We start from the raw sequence: 19,025 nt of genomic DNA on the forward strand, positions 1-19,025 counted from the left end.
GCATTCTTCTTACTCCCTTAATCTTATCTATAATGCAAGTATTTTAGAACGTGTTCAGCATATTATTGTGGAAATAAATTAGTATTTGCTATTATAAAGACTTTTTTTCCTAAATCCCATGTAGGTAAGTGTGGATTGGTTGCACACTTGACTGGTTAAAAGAACAGACCGTCATTTCTATATCTGGGGGAACTAACATGAAGAATTGACACACTTATCTCTACTACTTATAAATGGTCAAGGCATCAAGGAAAATGTTATCCTGATACACAGTTTTTTTTCAATGCTGCATTAAAGTTGCATTTTATAGACCAGCAATGTAGTATATGATCTTAATTAATTTATTCATTTTACCAGTACACCATTTAAGCAAATTATACACAGTAAGGATAAAAAACATGATATAGAGAAAAGTTACATCTGAAAACTAATATGTTTATTATTTTTTACAGCACAAAACACGAGAAAACTTGACAGGCAACAAAAGGTTTCCATGAATGTTAAATATGGCATGTAAACAATATTATAAATTTCTTCTGTGAAAATTTACATCCATAGTTGTATATGTTTTCCCATATACACCAGACCCATACACAGCTACAATGATACTGGTTAAAAATATAGAACTGCATGACTATGGCTCTCAGCAGTAAATTTGTGACCAGAGTGAGTGAGGGGTAACCTAACCTGGTCACTGGAAGGGGGGTTGCAAGGGTCACTCAAGCTTCACCTCACCAGAGCTAAGCAAAGTGCTCTAATCAACCATTTATTAAGGATAAGATTTATCTCTTGGTTAATATGAAAGACATATAGATAAAAGTCACATGGTATAGGTCTATACTTGCAATTTTGTAGAAACTGATGATGAGTCATGAAACCTGTATTCAGCTACTTTCAAAGTCTACGCAATACAAGAATTGAGTCAATATTCAAGTCACGATCAGTTTTGCAGTAATATGAGGATGCACTAAGATTTAGATTTTTCTCCTTTCTTGTCATATTCTTACAAGAACATGTCACAAGTCTAAGAAAGGCATGAAAAACAGTTTCACTTAAGAATACTTTGAGATGAAACAAAATAATGAATCTACAGTACTTTTGGTTATTTTAAATAATAGGAGTGCTGACAAGACTGGGTAGAAAGGAATATTGATGAAGAGAGTTTCTAAAACCATTACAAAAGCTTATATATTTTCTTTCAATAAAGCAAAATATTACTATTGTTACTTCTCCAGCTCAAAGTCACTCACAAATGTTAAACAATTTTTTTTCTATCTCAACTCATGGCAAAAAAAAAAGTAAGTAAATGTATTTAATCAAAATGTAAATCCTCACTGCTAGGCCAACTCTCAACTACCATCAAGCTTTAAGAAACCCTCAGTGGACCACAAAAGACCTTAGTATCACACGACACAGACACGGCCATAAATCTGCTTCTGTGACCAAGAAGCCTTTTATCTGTTTTTGTATGTTAGTAGGCCAAAATATCCATTCCAACAGGCTAGGTAAGGAAGAGAACATTTGGCTATACTTACCCAAACGACCACCACGACTCCAAACACTTATGATGCAATACATGGTAGTCCAGTTCAACTAGGTCAAGATCACAGGAGGCTCAATGACACTCCCTTTCCACTCTAGACACACAACAGGGTTATCATGAAGTAGTAGTTGAGTCATCATAGTCTGTCCAAGACCCAGAAAGTGGGTGAAGACAGGTCAGTGGATGAGAGTGGCTTAGGATGCAGAAGTCAGCTTGCTGTGGATGATAGAGGTCTTCCTGACAGGCACTGACTCTGGGGTGGGGATGGCCTCACCGGTGGGCTGGGCAAGCAACGGTGGCATCCTGGACTTGCTGGCAGGTTTCTGCTTGGCCATCTGGTAGTCTCCAGAATCAAAATATTTTTGCTGTTGTGGGAATGATTGGAATCAAATCAATCACGCAAGATAAGTAATGAATCATATATTATTCTATTTAATCTGTATAAAAAACATTCTTAAATTTGAAGTTATGTACTGTACTCAAAACCTTTCTTTAAGAGAACTTCTCTAGTCAATAATAGACTAACTTAACAAAATTAAAAATATACTAATAAAAGCATGTTCCACTGTATCTCCCTTATGAGTAGAAAAGATAATGCTGCATATCAAATGCTCCATCAATTTCATGATTTCACAGATAACAAAACATTAGCTAGACATTCCAGCAGACAGCATTCTAGAGGCAGCAACAAGACTTTATTTACAATACATCCTCCCTGTGCATACTGACCCCTTTGGTGAGCCTTTTCTGTAGAAATGCAGAGTGTCCTGCCATGGGAGGGTACTTGGGGTACTTGGATCTCAGTTTGGCCTCCTCAGCTGCCTCCACCATGGCTGCAGTTGGGGCTGCTGGGGTGGCCTGCAGCACAGAGAAATACCTCGTACCTATGCATCGAGTCCTATAACACCTCAATCATAATAAAAGGGAGCAATATCTTAGTTCATATCTATTTTATATCATTATCATGTGAAACACAAATCTTTAGTGAACCAAATTCATACAGTAGTCATGAAAATGTATTATATACTAATTAGTATTTCTACTCTAAAATACTTAAAAAATTATAATTTGCATTAATAACAGCAGCAAAATAACGTATTCACAATAAATTAATGTATTTTACAAAATGTCAAAATACAGTCAATGCTGAACCATCATGACCTCCCTCTCCCTCTCACCCCAGAGCCTGGCAAACCATCAGCCTTACAAGCTGTCAAACCAAAGGCCCAAGGAGTTAGACGGCTTTATTTCCTGGGAGGTCAACCATGCATAGGTTTGGGGAGGGTAGATCCAACAGGCTCACGTTAAGACACTGCAGGAGTCTCTAGCTTGAGGCCTTGAGCTTGAATCTGTACTGCGGAACAGCATGCGGGGGACTTACACTTCTGACCTGCTGGAGCTGGTCAAGGCCAGGAAGGGGTTTATGTAGTCTCCTACTGTGACGCATCACTCCCTGACAACGGGAGTCTTTAAAAGTAACCGTTTCCAATGTGGACATCTAAGACACAACAGGAAGTATTGCCTTTATGGAGAAAAAGCATGGTAAGGAACCCTCCCAGATTGTTCTAGTATTAGGCCTGTTGCTGGAACTAAAGGAAAGGGCACCAGAAGAACTCTTGTCCCACTGTTTCTCCTATTGTCATGGCACAAAGTGAGGAAAAGCTGAACAGGGTGGAAAGTGTGGCCCAGTAAGAGCCAATTTCTGTGCAGCCCCACTCTGCCTAAGGTGCTGTGCCATGCTATGGATACCCATTCTATCAAGGTGCAGGGACAGGCAGATGGGGAGCCTTTTAGTTAGACAGTGAACATGGGCATGGGGTTACATTCCCATTGTGGTAATAGCGGAAGATCTTGGAATCTAAGAAGAGCTGTTGTGTGGTGTGATGGGCCACTGCACCCAGCTGAAGGGACTGGTGCAGACAGTAATTGGAGATGTGACAATGAGGGTTGGAGCAGGAGGCAACACAGTCATCAATATGTGACTGATCACAAGACTGTTAAATGTAATGCACACAGTTCCTTGAAGTGTGTGGCCAAAGACACCTGATGTGTCAAGATTTTGTGAAAAAAAAAGCAAGGAAGAGGAGGAAAGAAATTGGTCTTTAGCTTTCCCTTCCCTTCTAACAAAACTATGCTTGGATAATAACACAAGACCGCCATGGCAGCAATATTAATTCAAAACACATCAAAATATATCACAATAAGATAAAAGAATAAATTAGAATAAAGCAGTTGCAAGTTGAAATCTAAGGATTGGTGCAATATTGAAATAACATCAGCATTTCTATCTAGGTCACGTGAAGTTTTGACAAGTAAGTTCCATAATTCCACTGCAGATTCCTAGCGAGTAAGTTCCATAATTCCACTGCAGATTCCTAGCGTGAATCACAATTTGAAAAATATCATGTATTACTCCCTAAAAACTCTAAGTCTGGATATGTGAAGGCCACCTAATAATGCTTCTGAAATCCACAGAGAATGATGTCACCAAAAATTTGCCCACAATTCATCCCTGTCATTTTCCATCTTAGTGTATCCATTGCAAGGACAGTGAGCCTCAGACTCACCAGGTCAGCCAACCAGCCAACCAGGTGAGTCTGAGAAGGCTGGTGCTGCAGCCTTGAGCCTCAACAGGTAAGGCATGTGACTTCTCTCTGTGGTATGCTGCGAGGCACTAGGCTTCCTCAAAAGGAGTGAAACCTCCATGCAAGCGAGAAGGTCTAGGTAAAGGTATGCTGGTGAGCGACAACACACTGCATGATGACATCACTGGCAGCCCTCAGCCCTGGCCCCACCACTGCCTGCCTTTTGGCCCCTCGCCCTCTTCCAGGCGAAAACTGCTGCTCCCACCAAATACACCATCCACAAACAAAGCTCGAAGTAGACATGATGGAAACCAAGGGGAAAATTTCCTTTTAAACCTTGCGGTGAAATTTAATCAAGTTTGTTTACATCCATATTGGGTCACCAGCTCACCTCCTTTTGGCTCTCCTCGGCCTCCGCAGGCTTCTTCTCCACGGCGGGCTGCTCTCCTCCTTGTGCTCGGAGTCAGACATGATCACAGGACGGCGGCTGAATGGGGATAAAAAAAGTCCCACAAGACAGCAAACAAGGGAAGGCAAGTGTCTACGTCCCACCGTCTGCCAGCACCACCACTCACTGGTGACTCGGTGAGGCACTACTGTCTGCAGGGGGGACTGCACTCACCACTCACCACCGCCACCTCATTAGTATTCACCCTAGTAGACCCTAAACATACCTTGGATAGTCATGATTACAGGTGCGAACACTGTGTGAATTACATCTGATAGGGTGTTAGCGTTATTTGTCGGGTAAAGTCTTATATGGTGATGATAAGCAGAGTTTAGTCCTTATAAAGAGAGAGGACTATCTATCATTTTTATTACAATGAAATATGTTAAAAGATTAACTGATTTATCTATGTTCTTTTTTTCCTGTTATATGTTACATCTTGATAGATTTTATTAATTTTTCGTACTTTGTGTCCCAATTACTATAACCGTTACTGCGTACTGCGACTACCTACAACGTGAGTCAAGAATGCACCTTTATCATTCACAGCTCGCTTCTCTTCTTGTCAACCCAAACAATAACTGTTGTGTCATGAAATTTATTCTACTCTATCAAAAATTCTCTTTGAGCTTAGTAACAGTAAAACTTTTTTTTTCTTTCAGTCATTGTATCAATTTGGATTTCCTAAATATATTAGTTGGCATTTTCCAGTTCCTTTCTGCAATATTTGAATGCATAGTAAAAATATCAATAGTTTTTTTCTAATATTTCTGTAGCAATTTATGAGTTTCCGTATATTTTGGAGTACTTAGGTAGAATTTTCCTGGTACAATACGAGCTTCCAGATAACTATCTCTGTGTACTCTTACGCTACTTCTGGGTTTCTATATATTGTGGGATAATTTTCTCAGTATATTTTTTTTCAATTCACGAATTACTGTAGATTGTGGAGTAAAATATTTAAGCCATTTCCGTCATTTGGGAATCCTCCAGTCCTGCAGCAGAAGACAACATGGCGGGCTTGTGTCGGTCAGCTGTGAGTATTGACTGACCACTAGTACCTATTTCCCCTATCCATTACTTTACATTACCAAGAGTTCCTACGGTGCATTTGTTCCTGGGCCACACATGAAGCTCTTGAGGGACTGTAGGTGGCAGAAATCAGCATCATACACTGGTCTTGTGTGCGGTTCTACTGTGTGTATTTTAGAGCTATTTTGTATAGTGAGACGTGGCGGCGAGGTATTGTGCTGTCATGAATGGTGTGGGTGAGGCTCTGGTGGCTATGGGAAGTGTCTGGTTTACTTAAGCTTAATGAGTTCGCCGGTCCTAAATTTGGGCGCCGGTGTAAGGTCACCGGCAGGTCATCTCGCGTCACGCCCGTGGCCTGATCTGCTTCATTGCACATTACCTGAGGGTGAATGTGTGAACGCGATTTTTACGAAGGAGACCATTTGGGAGAACGGTGTATGTACTGGGACACTATTATGCCTAACACACACACACACACACACACACATTAACAAGATATTTTGGAAAACATATAACATGCTTCAAAATATTGGTCTTGCATTCCACTACCTAGATGAAGGAATGATGAAGAAGATACTATGCACTTTAATAAGACCCCAGTTAGAATATGCAGCATGTGTCTGGTCACCGCATATGAAGAAAAATGTGAAGAAGGTGGAAAGGGTACAGAGGCTGGCAACAAGGATGGTACCAGGACTCAGGGAGTTAGACTATGAGGAAAGACTGAAGAAGCTGGGGCTGACCACACAAGAAGAGAGAACAAGAGGAGACATGATAACTATGTATAAATTGGTGAACAAGATTGACATACTGGACAGAGAGTTGATAAAAGGTGACCACACGTAATCATCTCCGAGGACATGGAAAAAAACTAATAAAAGACTTCTGTCTAAATGACATGAGAAAGTACAGTTTCCCGCATCGTAGCATTGATAAGTGGAATAAACTGAGCAGTGATGTCATTGATGCAGTGTGTGTCAATCAGATGAAAGAGAGATATGACAGGAGTGGCCAAGGAGGCAGGACATAGAAAGCTTAGCTCGGGCCCTGTAATACACAAATAGGTAAATACACACACACACACACACGGCCCGGTAGCTCAGTGGTTAGAGCGCTGGCTTCACAAGCCAGAGGACCGGGTTCGATTCCCGGCCGGGTGGAGATATTTGGGTGTGTCTCCTTTCACGTAGCCCCTGTTCACCTAGCAGTGAGTAGGTACGGGATGTAAATCGAGGAGTTGTGACATTTTTGTTCCGGTGTGTGGTGTGTGCCTGGTCTCAGGCCTATCCCAAGATCGGAAATAATAAGCTCTGAGCTCGTTCCGTAGGGTAACGTCTGGCTGTCTCGTCAGAGACTGCAGCAGATCAAACAGTGAATTACACACACACACACACACACACACACATGATGGAAACATGATGATTAGAAATAGATATAGAAGAGGGAAAGGAAGATAGAGACGATTCATACAAAGGAGACCGATTGAATTACAGAAAGGCTGATATTGAGAATCTCAAGAACTATTTTAAAAATGTAGACTGGGAGGAGATGGAAAACTCAGAGACAATGCAAGACAAATATAACTTATTTTTGGAAATATACAAAACAGGAGTCAGGGAATATGTCCCAAAATATAGACCTAAAGAAGAAGGAAAGAAAGATTGGTTTAATGCAAGGTGTGCTAGGGCAAAGGAGAAAAGAGATGGAGCATGGAAAAGGTGGAGGAGAAATAGAAATCCAGCAAATAAGGAAAACTTCAAGGCAGCGAGAAATGAATATGTTAAGGTGAGGAAGGAAGAGGAAAAGAACTTCGAAAAAGATATTGTCGAAAAATGTAAGGAGCAACCAAAATTGTTCTATAGATTCATAAATGGAAAAATTAGGCAAAAAGAAACAATAGAAAGGTTAAAAGGAGAGAACGGGATGGTGGAAGACCCAAAAGTATGGCAGAACTATTAAATAAAAATTCCAGGAGGTCTTTACTAAGGAATCCAAATTTGAGAGGCCACAGGGTAATAGAGACAATCTATATGAAAGAGATTAAAGTAACCAAGCTTGAAATAAAAGAGTTAATGAAGGAACTGGATGAAGAGAAGGCAATGGGACCGGATGAAGTCTCAGGCAGAATACTGAAAGAATGTAGGGAAGAACTAGCAAGTCCTATATACAACATCATAAAATGCTCAATAGAAAATGGAACAGTGCCAGTAGAATGGAAAAGAGCTGAGGTGGTTCCCATATATAAGAGCGGAAGGAAGGAAGAACCTTTAAATTACAGACCGGTATCACTAACTAGTGTAATATGCAAGATGTGTGAAAGAATAATAAAGAAACAATGGATCGAGTTCCTTGAAGACAACAAATTAATATCAAATAGCCAATTTGGTTTTAGAAAAGGACGGTCTTGTGTAACTAATTTATTGAGTTTCTATTCTAGAATAGTTGATAGAGTACAAGAGAGAGGATGGGTTGACTGCATTTATTTGGATTTAAAAAGGCGTTTGACAAAGTGCCACACGCAAGATTACTGAGGAAGTTAGAGGAGAAGGTTGGCTTAAAAGGAAGCACATTGAGATGGATAGAAAATTATTTGAGGGGGAGAGAAATAAGGACGGTAGTTAAAGATATGAAGTCCAAGTGGAGAGCAGTAGAAAGCGGAGTGCCACAGTGGTCAGTATTGGTACCAATACTTTTCCTCATTTATATTAACGATATGCCAGAAGGAGTGAACAGCTACATAAATTTGTTTGCAGATGATACAAAACTGTGCAGAGTTATAAAACAAAAGGAGGATTGTGAAATACTGCAAGAAGACCTAAATAAGATCTGGGAATGGAGTAAGAAGTGGGAAATGGAATTCAATGTGAACAAAAGCCATGTCATGGAAATGGGAAAGAGTGAAAGACGACCTGTGGGAATCTATAAGATGGGAGATGGAGTAGAACTGGAGAAAGTCAAAAAGGAAAAGGACTTAGGAGTGACGATGGAAGAAAACAATCAACCAGTAAGCCATATTGATAGAATTTTTAGAGAAACATATAATTTGCTAAGGAATATTGGAGTAGCATTTCACTACATGGACAAAGAAATGATGAAGAAATTGATAAGTACTATAATAAGACCCAGATTGGAATATGCAGGAGTAGTGTGGACCCCTCATAAAAGAAACACATAAGGAAATTGGAGAGCTACAAAAATGGCTACAAGAATGGTTCCAGAATTTGAAGGGATGACATATGAGGAGAGACTAAAGGCTATGGATCTACCAACCCTGGAACAAAGAAGGAGAGAGGAGACCTGATACAAGTTTATAAATTGATCAACGGAATGGACCAAGTGAATAATGAGAAACTGATCCTGAGAGAAGAATATGACATCCGAAGCACAAGATCGCATAGTAAAAAGCTGAGAAAGGAAGATGTCTGAGAGATATTAAAAATATAGTTTCCAGAGATGTACTGAGACGTGGAACAGTTTAGATGAAAAAGTAGTGTCAGCAACGAGTGTGCACACTTTTAAAGTAAGATTGGATAAGTGTAGATATGGAGACGGGGCCACACGAGCATAAAGCCCAGGCCCTGTAAAACTACAACTAGGTAAATACAACTAGGTAAACTAGGTAAATACACACACACACACACACACACACACACACACACACACACACACACACACACACACACACACACACACACACACACGATGGAAATAGATGCACAAGAGGACACTCCAAGATCATGAAAAGTTAATGTCTGAGGAACATTATAAAGTTTCAGTTTCCACATAAGACAGTGAACAAGTGGAAGAGATTGAGTGAAGAGATTGTAACAGCAGAAAGTGTGTATAGATTTAAGGAAAAACTGGACAAATAGATATTTAAACAGGTCACTATGAGCCTGCTTGAACCCTGTAATATACAACTAGGTACTCTCTCTCTCTCTCTCTCTCTCTCTCTCTCTCTCTCTCTCTCTCTCTCTCTCTCTCTCTCTCTCTCTCTCTCTCTCTCTCTCTCTCTCTCTCTCTCTCTCTCTCTCTCTCTCTCTCTCTCAGCAGTCCATAGGAGGTAAGGGAGGAGGATGGGTATTTCCTGAGTTTGCCATCAGTCTCACTGACAAAAAGGAATGCACCATCGAAGAGTAGACACACTTTTCTTTTAAACACTTTCCCTCGCAAGTTACTCATTTAATTTTCATGTTGTGTGTAGAACATAAAAATCCCTGCATTTGTTAGGTTAGACGTTAGCTTGGGTTAGGTTTAGTTAGAATGCACCAGTGGTTGTATATGTGTATAACTAAAAAATCTCTGCATTTAGAAAGATTCCGTAAATCTAGTAATTTTTTTTATGAATTCCAGGTGATCTTACCCAACATTCAGGAGTGCCCTGTCATGTTTTAGGCATCAAAATGCAACCATTGGTCCATTTCTTGTTACTTAATGTCAGACTTACGCCTTTCTAGATATTCACTGGATTATGATGAAGAGAGGGATAAGAGAAGAGAAGAATATGAAAGATGAAATAAGAAGAAAACGAGAAACAGCTTAGTTAGAGAAGATGAAATATGAAAGAAGAGAAGGAAAAACAAAGATAACTGTTTAGAAGAAAAGAGGGTAAAGATTCAGTATATATGTGGTGCCTTATTTATTTTATTTATTTATTTATTTTACTTTTTCAGATCTTTACAAAACATTAGATAAACATAGTAAGAGTAGAAAGTCAACGGCTGTCAGGGTGTGTGTGTCTGGGCCTGTCAGGGTGTGTCTGGGGCTGTTAGGGTGTATATGGGGCTGTCAGGGTGTGTTAAGGTCATCAGGGTCTGTTTGGGGCTGTTTGGGCTTACGAGTGTCTGTCTATCTGGGGCTGTTAGGGTGCATTGTGGGGCTGTCAGGGTGTGTTGGGGCTGCCAGGGTGTGTCTAGGGGTGTTAGGGTCTGTCTAGGGTTGTTAGGATGTGTCTGGGGCTGTTATGGTGTATCTGGGGCTGTCATGGTGTGTTTGGGCTGCCAGGGTGTGTCTGGTGCTGTTAGGATGTGTCTAGGGCTGTCAGGGTGTGTTTGGGGCTTTTAGGATGTGTTGGGGCTGTCAGGGTGTGTCTGAGGCAGTTAGGGTGTGTTGGGGCTGTTAGGGTGTGTTGGGGCTGTCAGGGTGTATTTGGGGCTGTCAGGGTGTGTTGGGGCTATTAGGTTGTGTTGGGGCTGTGAGGGTATATTAGGGCTGCTGTCAGGGTGTGTTAGGGACTGTCTGAGTGTTTAGGGGTGGCAAGAGGTATAGTGGTGTTGTGGGTCTAGTATATGCCAGCTGTGTTCCATCTGGGCTGAGTGTTGAGGATATGGCAGTGCTTAAGGCGGGTTTACACATGATATGCGACCAAAATTGTAAGTCAGTAGAGTTTTCCACTGAATATCGGTGCCTAGCGACCGGAGAAACCAGTCGATTTGCGACTTTGTTTACATTGCGACGTCACAGAGAAAGGTTTGAAAATGTGGTGTCCAGATGTAGAGAAGATAATGTTGGATTTGATGAGGAAAAAGGAGCACATCTGAGACCTTATTAATGAACTATATACAGCAAAAAAAGCTAATGCAAATCAACTTTCGATGAAATGGCTGCCACTCTCGAAGAACTGTTTCCCTCTCTGCATGGTGTTGTTGGAGATGAGGATTGAATACTTGTGATGATTTACTGAATTTGATTGCAATTGTTTATAGTCTTAAGATTAAAAATTTTCTTATAAGAAATATAGGCTAATTTACTCTAATTATTACCTTTGTAATTACTGGTTGGGTGTAGGACAGAATCTTCTGGCCAACCAGCCAATATTTCCTGGTCGCTAATCATGCTATGTGTGAATGTGTTTCAACTAGAAGGGCTCTATCGATACTTCTACCGACTTGCAATTTGAGTCATATATTGAACATATTGACATGTGTGAACCCTCCTTTACTTGAGATCTGACTGCTACCTATTCAACTCTTGGCCAGGAATTAAGGTTGACTGATTAGCTAACTTCGTCTTGATTAATAAACACAATACATGAACCTTCTTATCTTTTTTCATTCATGACTTCAGTAAAGAAAAGAAATAATAATAACAATAATAATAAATAAATAAGATGCTTGCTGATAGACTGACAAAATAATAGTTGAGAAAATTGTACCTCTTCTCTTAGTATTTTTCCTCTGTCACTGTTGCTATAGTACATTTTTATTGCTCTCAAATGCTACTTAATGTCAAGTTTCCTTCCATATTGCTCATTTTTTCATTCCTTCTGTGCTTCAGTGTCACTCATCACTACTTTCTTTGCAGAGTTGTGGCTGTGTTTGTGAAATATGATCAAATATTAATGTGCAATGATGTCTTACTCTAAAGATATTTGTTGTAGATTAATTAAAGAAGGCAAAGATCATGAGATAATTCTTGAGGACACACACACACACACACACACACACACACACACACACACACACACACACACACACACACACACACACACACACACACACAAAAAAAAAGAGATAATTCTTGAGGACACACACACACACACACACACACACACACACACACACACACACACACACACACACACACACACACGTGGAAGTTTGAGTGAAAAAGTAGTGTCAGGAACGAGTGTGCATAGTTTTAAAGAAAAATTGGATAAGTGTAGATATGGAGACGGGGCCATACGAGCATAAAGCCCAGGCCCTTTAAAACTACAACTAGGTAAATACACCGGTGTGTGTTGTGTGTTGATGTGGTCTCAGTCCTACCTGAAGATCGGTCGGTCTATGAGCTCTGAGCTCGCTCCATAATGGGGAAGACTGGCTGGGTGACCAGCAGGCAACTGAGGTGAATTACACACACACACACACACACACACACACACACACACACACACACACACACACACACACACACACACACACACACATGGAAAAAATGGATAGGGAAGATCTGTGTATGTGGAATGGAAGAATGTCGAGAGTGTAGTGTAGTGGTTAGCATGCTTGACTCACAACCAAGAAGGCTCGGGTTTGAGTCTTGGGTGCAGCGAGGCAAATGGGCAAGCCTCTTAATGTGTAGTCCCTGTTCACCTAGCAGCAAGTAGGTACGGGATGTAACTCGAGGGGTTGTGGCCTCAATTTCCGTGTGTGTGTTGTGTGGTGTGGTCTCAGTCCTGCCTAAAGATTGGTCAATGAGCTCTGAGCTCACCCTGTAATAGGGAAGGCTGGCTGGGTGACCAGCAGGTGACTGTGAATAATAACACAGTCTCTTCAACAGTACCATTGAACAATGTTAATGGCTCAATAGTTGATATTAGGTGTGTCCACCAGACTATGGCACATCTGATGATATTTGCCTCATGCTCATTTATTACTAACCACTTGTGTAAGACAGGTTCTCATGACATATCAATATTTGATCATATTGTATTCAGTTGCAACTGTACAACATTCTGGAAAAAAATGAAGACCTTCATGGACTCTCCAATGCTCTTCCTGTCAACAGCTTTCATGCTACTTGTTCTAAAACTCTTCCTGGCTTCAGGTGCAAGCTTTGGATGGATAGCTTAGAGCTTATCATGTACTGTGGGGTGTGTTACAGGCTATGTCTTTGGATGGAACTGAAGACAGCTTTTGCTTCAGTAGTAATTGATACATTTACAAAGATTTTTAAGTACTGATTCATGTACAGCTGCCTGAGTTGCTTCAACTTAATGGAATGGCAATAATCTTTATATCTGTACATGTATTTAAAAGAGGAAGTTTGTATGGACCTTCCATTAGAATAGCTTTATAGTAAGTACATGTACATTGTCTTGTGTGCAATGCTGAGAGGCTTTACTTGGCATCGCGTCAGGTATGGATCCCCATTACTTGAACTATTCAGCATTTCAAAAGTTTAGCCTTGTATGAGCCAATATTGTCTTCTCAGGCTAGGCAATGCTGGAGACTGTTAGCTAACATAAGTTTGGCCATGATAGCATCAGATGTTTTTGGTGTCAGGAATGCAAGCCAACATAAGGTTTAGAGAGAAAGTATAGATTCAGGTGAATAGGATAAAGCAACAGTAGTAGTGCAGGTATTGTTTGATTAGGACACTTATATGATTATTGCATTTAAAAGTGAAGTGAAGAATAGTGGCATTTGGTGATTACAAAGGTACAGTGATAGTGTTCATCTTTCATGCCTTATCAACAGTGTGTCTTCTCTCCCTCTCTCTGGAAACTCTAAGATTCTAACTGAAGCCATTAAACTGTCACTAAGTATCTCATTTTTTCACTCTATTTGGATAGATTTACATTCAATCTCAACTGTTGGAAAATGTGAAATTCTCAAATTCATTCTGTCTCAAGAATTATACATGTATTTGTAATTGTATTCAGCAAATTTTCATATAGCTTTTTGTGTTCAGTTGATTGTGATTGTAATAGAAAATGAGAAAATACTGCTTCTTTGATCATGTTAATTTATTCTGAATTAGATGAACAGCTTATAGTTGGTTGTAAAAATATAACTACGTATATATATATATATATATATATATATATATATATATATATATATATATATATATATATATATATATATATATATATATATATATATATATATATATATACTCTTAAAGGTTTAGACAATCTAAGACCTTTGAATGCAACTTTCATCTTCCTCCTCAGCTCAACCTTCTGCGGTCATCAGGAGTCCGCCAGCTCAGCACTGATGTAAAGACTGTCACGCTGATCCCAGGTGATGGCATTGGCCCGGAGATTTCTGCTGCCGTACAGAAGATCTTTTCTGCAGCCGAGGTGAGTGTATTGTTGTGTTTGGCTCATGTCATGATATCTCCATGTACTCTTTACTAAACCATGAAACCATGGTCGTCCTCTTTTCTGTGGTATGCTTGACTTGCATGTTGGTGGGACATGAAGTGCAGTTTGAAAAAATGGCAGTCTGTGAGAAATTCATGTTTGCAGTAATGATATTTCTTCTAGTTTCTGTTTCCACTTAAGCAATCTCTGACTTTACCCTTACCGGTGAGGTGTTACCCATTTTACATTGTTGAAGGGCTTGGCTTGGTATCTGAAATGCATCAACAAAATTTTATATCTGCTGTGTATCACTCTTCTGTTTACCTCGTTGCACCAGCCTTCTCTGCTTGATACTCTTTTCACTTTCTTTAATGCTTAAGCATGTGTAATTGTATAATAACTTGTCATTTTTTCCTCCTCAGCTTTTCAAATAATGTAGAAAGTTAGTCTTTTAATTATTTATGCCTACACTGTTTTTACATTATACTGTGCATGGCCGATTATCCACCTGCAGCAAAAAAGTCCAACTGGTCAAGTCTTATGGTCCTCAATGGCTGTGGACTGCACCATTCCTTTATGTCCAGTAGGGTATGTTGATTAGCTCCTGGTTGTCTTGTATAGACATTACCTCACCAGCAGTCATAGCAGAAACATTTGCTGTGCTTCTTGATCTAAGTAACAAATGTCTGGGTTTCATAATTTTTGCTGTTGTATTGTGATGAGAATTATTCTGTAGATTATCTTGTTTTATGCCTTGCAGATACACTTGCTACCACCAGAGATCCTCTTAGGTCTTCAGAGATATACCTAAGTGGCGGGTTAAGGCTGGAGATTAGCTTAGGGCCTGGTCAAAAGGCCTCTTATTGTCAATTTGAGGTATTACCAGTTGCATGTAACAGTTCACTGATGTTGTTGGTGTAAGTATTGCAAAACACTATGATAGGTTTAATTGTATTAATGTCATTTTGTATTGTTCATTACTGTACTTTGTAGGTGGCATTGTCACTTCTGAAGTGTAGAGTAAAGTTTAAGCATTGGCAGTGAGAGAATTCTTAGTTGTATTTTGCATCATTTTAAGTGTAGTGTATGCTTCTTCAGCAGTTGTTTCAGCTTTGATGTGTAACAGAGGCTAATGTAAGACAGGTGGTGAGAGGCTGGTGATGGCAGTAGTGACAATGTAAAGTTTTAGATGTTTATTTCATAAATTCAGTTTTCCACCTTTGATGGTAGCAGGTGTTAGTGTAAAGTTGTAGATTATTGTTTAGGACTAAATTAGGACACACTTCATTATGATTCATGGAAAGTAGTAGTATTGAATAGAGATTCAGAGAGATAAGATTGCATCAATGTTAGCATGAATATGTGGCTAATACCTTATAATACTTTTTGTGTCAGTTTTTTTTTTTTTTTTTTTTTTTTTTTTTTTATAGATGCATCTTTTTAGAACTTTGGTCCATGCTCACCATGTTATGTTGACTGGGAATAACAATATGCTTTATTGAACAATTAAAACTATTAGATTGACTTACATACAAAATAACACTACATTGTTTTTTAAAAGAATTGTATTTATTGAAGGAAATATTGACTTTTTGTACCTTAAAATGAGGAAATGTGCTTCAGGTTCCCATCGCCTGGGAGGAGGTGGACGTTACCCCTGTGAAGGGACCAGATGGCAAGTTTGGCATTCCTCCAGCAGCCATTGAGTCTGTCAACCGGAATGGCATTGGACTGAAGGGCCCCCTCATGACTCCAGTGGGCAAGGGCCATCGCTCTCTCAACCTGGCCATCCGTAAGGAGTTCAGTCTGTATGCCAACGTGAGACCGTGCCGCAGTGTGGAGGGCTATGAGACACTCTATCGGGATGTGGATGTGGTGACCATCCGAGAGAACACAGAGGGAGAGTACTCCGGCATAGAGCACGAGATTGTTGACGGTGTGGTGCAGAGCATTAAGCTGATCACTGAGCCAGCTTCCCGCAGGGTGGCTGAGTATGCCTTCCAGTACGCCCGCAGCAATGGCAGGTGAGGCCACAGTGGGGATGGCTGGAGTTGTCATGTTGTGGTGAACTGTTGTAGAGTTGTATTGCCAAGAGTGGTGTTAATATGGTGGTCAGTATGCTGATTGGTAGTTAGTTTTCATGCTCCTTTTGAGGATACAAGGTCTTGTGTAATTTTTCTGTGGTGAAATTCTTTATCCAATCTTACTGGAATACATGGATTTTGATTAATTCATTGATATATATTTTTTTTATTTTTGTTAGACATCTACAGAAGAGCCTTTTTTTCATGTCATGGCCTATAGCACCTGTAGGTACCTTGAAGAGTTTTAGAAGCACTGTTCAGCTTCCACCCATTAGTGGCACAGGCAATTTTATTTATAGTGGTACCCATATTAGGGCCCATATCACCACACAAGCACATCTTTGGTGTAACCACCTAGAAGCTGGGTATCATGGTGACTAATCTGGGAGGTGATAGCAGGGTCATAGATAAGCTAATAGCATGTTGTGGGGCAGTGTTTGTGATAACTCACTAGATGGAGAGAGAACAAAAAAAGGGAGGGGATGAGAGAACTGTATTTCCCCCATTTTCTCCCCACACACACACACATGACTCTGATGGATATTAATATTGAGTCCTTTTTTTAAAAGAACACAAAGAATAAAATAATTCCGTAACAATATTAAATGCCCATGAAGTTAACGTCGTAATCTTTTGTTCGTAAAGCAACCAATATGTCAGAGTAAACCAGTAAGTGTAGTTCAGCGTCTGTGTTATTTTTTATGCCTCATCTGTTATTAATATTAGAATAAGGAGGAGAAGGGAGAAACTATATGGTGGGAGACTGTGATGTAGGGTGTGCCAGTGCTACTTCCTCCTCCTGGATAGAGGATGGGGCATGGTGTAGCTCATTGACGTTATTGGTGGGGACATGGATTGTGGGAGGAGCAATAGAACCTTAAGGACAATATACAGTCTGTAGCTGGAGCCAAGACAGAATACAGGTTCACACAGCACCAACTAAAATAGTCGTCATCATATGTTATTGGAATCTATCACCTACATAAGCATCTTTATATCGAAGAGGCAAACTTTAAAATCATAACTTGGATATCAGTCCCCTAAGTCTTCAGCTCCAAGTAAAGGTTTTTAATATTTGGAGGTATGGGTAGCAGGCCAGAAACGTCTGTTCACTGTTGCAGGTCCAAGGTGACGGCAGTGCACAAGGCCAACATCATGCGCATGTCGGATGGACTCTTCCTCCGGTGTTGCCGAGAGACTGCCGAGAAGAATCCGGACATCAAGTTTGAGGAGAAATACTTGGATACGGTGTGCCTCAATATGGTGCAAGATCCCTCTCAGTATGACGTGCTGGTCATGCCCAACCTGTACGGAGACATCCTCTCTGATCTCTGTGCTGGCCTGGTGGGGGGCCTGGGCCTCACACCCTCAGGGAACATAGGGGAGGGTGGTGCTGTGTTTGAGTCTGTCCACGGCACTGCTCCAGACATTGCTGGTCAGGACAAGGCCAATCCTACGGCCCTCCTCCTGTCAGCGGTGATGATGCTGCGCTACATGGATCTACACAAACACGCTTCCGTCATTGAACAGGCCTGCTTTGAGACCATCAAGGAGGGTAATTTCCGCACTGGTGATCTAGGTGGCTCTGCAAAGTGTTCTGAGTTCACTGACGAAATTTGCCGTAAGATTTCCAACTCATAATGTTAGTCTTCCAGGTTCAGTATAAATGGAGAGGTGAATAAGATGATCAGATCTGTAGTACTTAAAATATTTAGATGAAATAAAAATGCAGAATCCAAATTAGCTACTGAAATATTTCATTTTATATGCTTTAGTTATTCTTTTGTTAACTAGATTTTGTTACTGCTTGTCAAGAAAATGCTGTGGCACTTGTTGAGCAGCCACACTGATCTCATGAAAATAAAAAAAAGCAAAAATGTTTGAACTAAAAATTAGATTTTATCTTAGTATTGAAAAGACGAAAATAAAAATGTTTGAACAAAAAAACTAGTATTGAAAAGACAAAAAAAGTTAGTCAGTAGCAACAAAGAAAATGTACTAATGAAGTTAGGAAAAATTAATGTTGATCTTATATTGAAAAGTTGTTTGTTAATAGAAGATAGATTTTCTTAATCAAAATGTCAAACATTAGTAGTTTACTGTAAACTATCTACCTAATTTAAATGTTATGTATATAGTGAGTGAAATGTCTGTTAATATTCTGTACATAAAATAAATGTTGTATCTAAGCCCACCATTTCAAATATTCTCTTCTGTTAAGATATGAATGATGCATTTATAATCTCCCTCAAATATTATAATACATGTCTGCACCAAGGACCAAGAGTGAGGAAGACCAACATAAAAGGCAGCCTGAACAGAAAACTGGTCATTCACCTCATCATCAATCCATTAAAGACTGCATTGTATCCTTGTATAGTTACTCAGGTCTGTCAAGTCACCGTAGTCAGTGTGTGATAGCCTTCATTCCTCCTTGCATTTTTCTACTGTTACTGTTACTTATCTTGCTTAGGCAAAGATTTCTCTGGAGATACAGGATTTAGTTAGTGTCTTCAGAGCCAGT

General features: G+C 40.0%; 2 protein-coding genes across 2 annotated transcripts; one reads left to right on the forward strand and one right to left on the reverse strand.

Annotated features, from left to right (window-relative positions):
- Window positions 1–421: 421 nt before the first annotated feature.
- LOC123506244 (cAMP-regulated phosphoprotein 19-B-like) lies at window positions 422–4,742 on the reverse strand. Its single transcript, XM_045258171.1, has 3 exons — window positions 4,520–4,742; window positions 2,273–2,401; window positions 422–1,908 (listed from the first exon to the last, which is right to left on the reverse strand). The coding sequence occupies exons 2-3, from the start codon at window positions 2,372–2,374 to the stop codon at window positions 1,738–1,740; spliced, it is 273 nt and encodes a 90-aa protein (XP_045114106.1). The 5' UTR covers window positions 2,375–2,401; window positions 4,520–4,742; the 3' UTR covers window positions 422–1,737.
- A 701-nt stretch (window positions 4,743–5,443) lies between these two features.
- On the forward strand, window positions 5,444–18,690 carry LOC123506241 (probable isocitrate dehydrogenase [NAD] subunit alpha, mitochondrial). The gene is made up of 4 exons (XM_045258168.1): window positions 5,444–5,612; window positions 14,286–14,414; window positions 16,041–16,441; window positions 17,623–18,690. The coding sequence occupies exons 1-4, from the start codon at window positions 5,589–5,591 to the stop codon at window positions 18,140–18,142; spliced, it is 1,074 nt and encodes a 357-aa protein (XP_045114103.1). The 5' UTR covers window positions 5,444–5,588; the 3' UTR covers window positions 18,143–18,690.
- The last annotated feature ends 335 nt before the right edge of the window (window positions 18,691–19,025 follow it).

This window comes from Portunus trituberculatus, chromosome 19 (assembly GCF_017591435.1).
Source record: "Portunus trituberculatus isolate SZX2019 chromosome 19, ASM1759143v1, whole genome shotgun sequence".
Lineage (NCBI taxonomy): Eukaryota > Metazoa > Arthropoda > Malacostraca > Decapoda > Portunidae > Portunus > Portunus trituberculatus.